General features: G+C 40.7%; 1 protein-coding gene across 1 annotated transcript in view; it reads left to right on the forward strand.

The window, feature by feature from the left end:
- HSD17B12 (hydroxysteroid (17-beta) dehydrogenase 12) overlaps positions 1-5,825 on the forward strand; it is a 57,628-nt gene extending 51,803 nt beyond the window's left edge. The window contains exons 10-11 of the mRNA XM_009895696.1: positions 4,912-5,061; positions 5,293-5,825. Of these exons, the coding sequence (XP_009893998.1) occupies positions 4,912-5,061; positions 5,293-5,397 (255 nt within the window). The 3' untranslated portion in view covers positions 5,398-5,825. The remainder of the gene's footprint in view (positions 1-4,911; positions 5,062-5,292) is intronic.
- The last annotated feature ends 1,927 nt before the right edge of the window (positions 5,826-7,752 follow it).

Raw genomic sequence — 7,752 nt, forward strand, 5'->3', positions numbered from 1 at the left:
GGTCCCAGTCTCTAAATGAGACTGAAAGAACTGGTAGAGTATTTCTCTTTTCTACATTGATGATATGAAGTCTTCTGATAAGATTTCTTTCCTGCTCAAGCCTACCTGCAAACTGTGAGGCATGGGCTCCTTCAACACAGTTTCACTGGCAATAGAGCTGGGTGTGAATTTATTTATTTTTTTGCCTGCGTGTGTGCATTGTGGTATGATGTCAAAGCTCTTTCTCTGTTTTATGGTGTTTTCCCAGGTAAAGCTGCTGATAGTCACCTCAGTGTGAGAGTATTTAGAGACAGATGCTACCAGGAGAAAGAAGTGTTACATCTTTGAGATATGTTGATCCTGTGTGCATTTGTAACCAGGCAGTCTCCTCCTCCCCAAATTTTGCTTAAATAGTACTCTGCCAGTTTGAGAGGAAAACAAAGAAGGAGCAGGTACTGCTCATTTATGACTATGGAGTACCTATTGAAACTGGAAAGGTAAATAACCTAGTTACTCATGCTTGGCTAAAACACAGTATGAATGTAGATAGTATGGGAAAGATTTTCTAGCTTTTAGATACACAAAAACTAGGAAAAAAGTTTTCAGTTTTCCTACATTGTTAACACTATAAACAAATGAAGAATTAAATTGGCTTTCTGTATCAATAATTGTATTTTCCCATACAAAACGTAACAGGTTGTGGTAAGCTGTCTTTTTGTAACTCCTGTGTCGGCTAAGGGTGCTGAATTCCTGACAGCACTGCTTTTTTGCCCCTAAATGTAGACAGGGAATTGCCATTCTGAGTTATGTGGGCCTGATGACCAATAGCTGTCACAGCTTCAATTTGTTATGCTAATTTTATTACAGTCCATGTCCTTGTCATCTTGTTCCAGCCTAAGTCACTATAAACCACTAATGAATATTACAGGTACCTTCCTGTGAAGACTAGCTGACGTATCTTCTTCAAGCCCTTTGGAAGACTGCATCTCCTTTAGATTCTTTGAAGTTCATCTCTCTGACCTTCATAAATGTACTGCTTTTAATTCCAGACTTGTACTTCCAGTTGAGATCACCATTTAAAGCAGTTAACTTTTACCATGCCAATACTTGCCAAATACCACTGTGGGAAAGGCAGAAACACAGTACAGGTGGTATTTTGCCAAATTTCTGAAGTTCAGCCAAAGGTGTATCGGTTTTGCTCAAATGGATTGCCTTCTCTCTGGAAGCTTAGTTTTGATGGTGTATGTAGTGTTTTTATTGCAATGCAGACATCTTTAGGTTAAAAATATGCTCTTTCTGGCTGGCAGGCCTGCTTAATTTTACAGAAACAGCACGGTAATAGTGTAAGTTAAAGTTCTGTGTGTGTTTACATGGAGAGAAAGAGAGAGGCAAAATGAAAAGGAATGAGAAAGAAGATGACGAGGACTTCTCTCCAGGCTCTTTTGGAAAAAATCTCTCCCTGAAAGATTTCTGCAGATTATTCTGAAACTTTTGCTCTTTGAATATGTCTAAAAATATTGCTCGGTTCTTTAGCCCTTTCTTTTCCTCCCTTTTGAAATGTAAGTCAGTATTGGCATTTTTCCTTCTTATAGTTCATTACTATCCATAGTAAAAGTGGAATAGTGCAAACTTCCACTACCTGTTTTCTTCTACCACATCCACTGTATAAAATACCAGATGGACAGAATGATAGAAGTGTTTGTTTGAAGGGATCTCTAGGAATTTTTCTAGTCTAACCTCCTGCTCTCGTAGTGTTAGCAGGGGCATTGCTGCTAGCACGAAGTCACGGGCTAGTCGTGGCTTTATCCAGCCAAATCTTGGAAGACCTTCCAGGGCAGGGATGCTGTGACCTCTCTGGACAACCTGTTAGAGTGTTGCACTGCTCTCCTAGCAAGCGTTTTTTTCCTTAGCGTCTAGTGAAAATTCACAGCCAAAATAGACAGTTTTCCCTCTCTGTTATTTTATCTAGCACTACGAAGAAGAGTTTGGCTCTCTTCTTCATAACTGCCCTTGAAATAACTGTAGGCAGGTATTGGGTCACCACCAGCCTCCTCTTCACTGCACTGAACAAGCCTATCTCTCTCTGCAGGTATTCACAAAAATGTGCTGTCACCAGATTAATGGCATTGCCTTCCTCCAAAGCTTTTTAGCTTTCTTTACAGCTCAGCTTTGGTTGCTGCAATTCTTCCATTTCCCCTTTACATCCCTGACCCTCCTTTTCCCCACAGAGAAATGGAAAGTGTCTTCTTTGGAAACACTCAAGAGTTCAGATCTTTTTTTAAAAGTAAGGTAAAATAGGTGATATTCTGACTTTTGGGGGCTTATTTTCATGTGAATGTAGCGTGATTAGTAGAGGCTTCTGTTCAGGACTTGTATAGATGCAAGAACTGATCTCAACATTAAAGACCCCAATTCTGAGTGTCAGCAAATTTTAATAAGCATCAGAGCTGTAAGTACTAGCAAATGTTTTAAGAGAGCAAGAGACACTGTATCGATGTAAGCTACTTTTACTTGAAACTGAAGAGCAGGCTAGGCTTTCTCTGGATAACGACAAGGAATTTTCTATACACTTCCTTGCCCAGGGAGCGTGGGGTTACATCTGCCCAAATGCAAAATGCTAAAAGGCTTTAGGCAGTGAAAGATTTTATTTATTTATTTATTTATTTATTTAATCTGTCGTGCTAGTTTTAAGTGTAGTTCATGAACGTCTGAGATCCTTGTAGGGAGGAAGAAGAGGGGGGAAACTGACTTAATGGATTCAACAGGTCTCTTCAGAGCTGTTAAAATATGGCACAGTTAATGGGAAGATGGCAAATCTTTGTTTCTGAAATTAAATACCTTTCTCTGTTTTCTAGAGAGCATTTGGGAGGAAAAAAAGTGTTGGAGTACAATCCTATGCTTCTGTGTGCCTCGAAGTCTGTGGATCAATAGCTAACCAGTAGTGCAACCTACGCTTGCTTTTTCAAGTATCCTCATGCACAATTTTTTGCCCCTTCATGCTATCCAGTGGCTTAACTGGGTAGTGCAGTTCACTTATGAAGTCTGTTTTGAGCAGAGGAAGACAGAAAATAAATCTTAACTATAACAATCGTGCTGCTCTGTGTGGGGATGTTGCAGATGTAATTTGGTAGTGAATAAGGAGCTTAGAATGGTTTTATAAAAAAAAAAAAAAAAAAAAAAACACCCAAAACACTAAATTGGAGATTCAGTTTAGAAATGTAATCTGAAAAATGGATGAGGTTCACATTCTGGAGCTGAAACTAGGTACCCATGCTGTTATGGTAACAGAATGACTAGTTTTCTTATCCAAGCATTTGTAGCTTTTGGTGACTTTAAAGGCGATGGTAACTGCTTACACTTCTGAAATTCAGGTCGCCATGTTTTTTCGTCTCCATTTGAAAGTGGAGCAGTATATTTTTGAAAGTCCTATTTAGAGAAGTGCACGGTTTTAATGTTCTAAGGCGAAGGGATGAGCAGACATACCAATGCTTCCTCTTTGTGGTGGTTGAATTCCTGTTGAAAAGTGCATGTGGATAAATAGCCAATGAGAGTTCAAGTGGTCCTTTCCCTCTGTGCTATGCTTCTGACAGTGTGATAAAGCTTATGTTTCTGAGGTCAAGCATGTGTGGTCGTTGTTCTTTAAGAGAATAACATGGAGAAGCAGGTTTCCAAACTGTAACTTGCCCAAATATACTGACTTTTGAAATGGGGTATTCTCATTTTGAGTTCCATTAGTGTAGTGTAAATGGCCACGCACTTCTCAGATATCTGCTGTGAAGGTACGTGAATCATAGCGCTCACTGCTGTGATGGGCAGTGGGCACTGTATGTATTGAATCACTAGTACAGCCATGGACAAACTGTCAATGTTTTAGGAGGTCCTTGTCAAAGCGGTAAGGTTCCAACCTTTCGAAGCTTGAGATCTGCTATGGCAATGTCTGACTGAGTGGCTATAGACCAGGGCTTTTTGATTACATTTTTTTTTTTCAGTGGCCTAGATTGAGGACATGTTGAAAGCAATGCCAAAACCATGACTATGGAGAAAGAGGGTTGCTTCCTAGTGTGCAAATATACATGCATTTCCCTTTCCTTCTCCAGTAGCATGAGCTAGGGATAGGTGGAATGTGGCTTTGGATCCCCAAGTCTTGGGGGATCTTGTGTGACTATGGACGTGCCGTTGTGGAACTAGTGTCCCTCTGTCAACCACATCCCCATGCTGTTTCCTCTTTCTTTTCCATTATGCCAGGGGCCGGATAGTTCTGAGACCCACCGTCACTTTTTTTGTTTCTTCCAAACATTGCTATAAAAACCCATTAACTGTGCTCCACTTCTCAAGGACACAAGGAAAGATCAAGGTCTTCCACGCTGGTACTGATGTCTCCTCCTTCCTCCGAGCCTTCCTGTGAAGTTACAAGCTCAATGTTCCAAGTCTCCTGACATTCCCTTTCCTTCTTCCTCCTGTCTTCGTGTTTTTCTCCGTACAGGTGCCTAACTGAGGAGCTGTTACTCAAGAAAAAAATCACTGTCTTGGGTTCTACGCCTCCTTCCCAATCAAACATTGGGAGTTTACTACAAAGAAGCAATACTGCAGCGTTTTCTGTTAAACACCTGTAAAGTTTTGCACTCAAAAATTTTAAGAAATAACTTTTAGTCGTAGGCTTGCATGAGTAGTTTTTCTAGGGCCCCAACTGGGGGTGCTGACTGTCACTAAACTATCTATCCTTCACATTCCAAATGTGGCCTACAAGATATCTGATTAAAAATTCTTTTGATATTGTACATTCTGATCTTATAACCAGAATTGCAAAGACGACTATTTTAAGCTATAATTCAGTATACAGATCACCTAATTTCCAAGGATTCTAGTTCCTTGATGGATCTGTAAGTTAATCTGAAATCATTCTCTGCTTAACATGATCTTTCCTACGTGCAGAGTGTTCTACCGTATTATGTGGCAACAAAAATGTCCAAAATCCGCAAGCCGACCTTCGATAAGCCCAGTCCTGGAACGTACGTCAGAGCTGCCTTGGGCACGGTAGGCCTGCAGTCCCAGACCAACGGGTGCCTACCTCATGCGCTCATGGTAAGTCACCTGGGAAGACGTAAGGGTCTGGAATGTCTTTGTATGTGTTTATTATGGAAGATGAGCAAAGAATAATTTTGAATATTAAATATGTTGGTTCTTAAACTTGTAGTCATAACTTGGCAACATTTGTGTATGCTGGTAACTGTTAGATTTCACTTCGTACAGGCTACAAAAAGCTGAGACTTCTTCCTCTCCCCCTCCCCCCTTTGTTGGTTTTTTTTTTTTTAGGGATGGGTCTTCTCTCTTCTACCTACACCTACTGTCATTAATTTACTCATGAAAACAAACAAGCAAATACGGGCTCGTTATTTGAAAAAAATGAAGGAGAAGTAAGTTGGAGGCAACTTGATCTCGGAAGCCTGGGACTCCTGCAGGTTCCATACCCAGGCTGCAGCACCAAGCAGACCTAACGCTTTAAACATCTTCAATCGTAGGTGTACTTTCTAACAAGCAAAACAGTCTTGTTTTGAGGATGCAGGTGAAACAAGACTGTTGACTTCTAATATTGATTTAAAAATAGGCTTTATTTGTTTATAGATATTATGAGGGGGAGAAGTGCTTCAGACTAAAATTGCACTGTGCTTCAAGAAATATTTACATGGACTTGATCAGACACTGCGCTGTTGAGGAACAGCTTGGTTGTATAGTGTACAGCACATCTGTGCATTGTGCATGTGGGTGAAGGGCAGAAAAACAGTAGTTCTTACATATTCCTGGACAGGTGGGGAGCAATGGGAAGGGAGCATATTTATTAAAAAAGGTAACCTAGCACTATTGACAGAGTATAACTTTTTCCCAGCTCAGGTTTTGGGTACTCGCAAGGATTCTGCATTGTCAGCCAGCTTTTGAACGCTCTCCTGCTTACATGGTTCAGTGTGATTTTTGTGTATGAACTTGAGGGAAATGGGCCAAAACCAAAAATGAGTGTAACTTCTCATCTATAAATATATACATAAAATAACATTGCAAAAAGTATTTAATTTCTTGGTTCTTGAATATGGATTCTAACTTCTCAGCAATAAGTAATCTTTACGATTTGTAATAACATTTTTAAAAGTTCAGTGCCTGCTCTTTGTAATAGGTGGTGATAACACAGTGTAGATAAATGTCACAAATTATGTGTTATATGCTGGTTGCGATGTTAAAGATTATGGTCACTTTAAATGCAGAGCTTGAAATGAGTTACTCTCCTTGTTAACAATGATGGTTAAATTCCTTTTGAAGTATATAGCAGTCTGTCTTTTTGGTGAGGCCCTTTCAAATGTGAATCCTGAGTATTTGAGACAGCTTTAAAAATGAGAACCGGTAAACTACTTTAAATGTAGAACACTTTTCATTCAGCTGTGTTTGAGTGATTTGTTTCATGGTTCTATTCCAAAATGGAGTGCTCCAGTGAGGCTGAAGTTACCCAACTCCGGGAGAGTATATGAGAAGTCTGCACTGTTCTTGGCTGTATTTACCTACCCTTTAAATAAAGATTTTGGTCTCTAACATTCCTTTTTATAAACATAAAATGTACTGAAACTTACAAGGCAAATCAAATTGCAAGAGTGGAGGTTGTTTTCTGTCCTTGAAAGAATAATTTCAAGCTCTGATTTTGAAGTAAAATATGTTGTGCTGAGATATGATTTGGGGCTAACATTTCTGTACATTGAAAAAACCTGAATACCGATGCAATGGTGCTGATCAAATCCGAGACGCAGATCCTATCCCATAGTTATCATAATTTTTTGGAACAGGGATGGTGAAGTCAGTGGTATTAGTTCTGTTAAGAGCACATGACTTGGTTTGCTCTGGATCTGATGTGGAAGCATTGGACTAAACAATCTGTATGTTGGACTTTGTAAAACAAATAAAATGGAATTTACTCTGAATCTTTAATGTGTTGGGTTTTTTTCCTTAAAATGTTTGCCTGTACATTCAAGTGCCTGATTCTCCTTTATTGTATATACTAATGCAGTGAAAATTGCTGTACTCTTACATTACTCTTACACCCAAAGCTTTTATTAATCTGTTTTCCTGGCTGTTACCAGTTGTACACTGGTGATACTTTAACAGTTTGTGTTCCATTGATTTTAATTAAGCTATTAATAAGAAATAGTTATTTCTAAATAACAATTTCCTAACTGCTGGAGGCGTTTGGAAAAAGATGTCTGAGGGGACTAGCATGCCTATCCAACTGGCAGGGAAGCAGCGGTGCCCAGGCAAGGCAGTATCTGTCAGGGGTTTCTTTGGAGCCTGTGGTGATTCTCCCCGCTGCCCTGTGCGTGGTGCTCAGTGTTCACAGTCTCATGCCTCCTCTGAGGTCTTCTATTTTCCAAACTGCAGCAGGGAATCACTCCTGAACCTAAACTGCCTTGACTTTGACTGTCTGCCCACCTCAGCGGCTGAGATGATGATGCAGTAGCTTCCTGCATACTTTGCAATACCCTGGGCACCTGCTACACAACAGGAGGGGTTTTCTTGCCTTGGGATTACTGTGTCTTCCCCACTCTGCCCCCAAGCCTGTTTCTGCCACTGATGCAATGCCAGTGCTAGACTGGGTTTCCACTCCCTTGGAACAGGGCAGCAGCGTGTCAGCCCACCCCGGCAGCCCTCCCTGCGGACACAGACCCATTTCCTACGGAAGGAACCACCGTCGGTCCCGGGCCCGCAGCCAGGAGCGGACCGCAAGGCCCGTGACAGCCG

Source organism: Charadrius vociferus, unplaced genomic scaffold, assembly GCF_000708025.1.
Source record: "Charadrius vociferus isolate BGI_N301 unplaced genomic scaffold, ASM70802v2 scaffold111, whole genome shotgun sequence".
Classification (NCBI taxonomy): Eukaryota; Metazoa; Chordata; class Aves; order Charadriiformes; family Charadriidae; genus Charadrius; species Charadrius vociferus.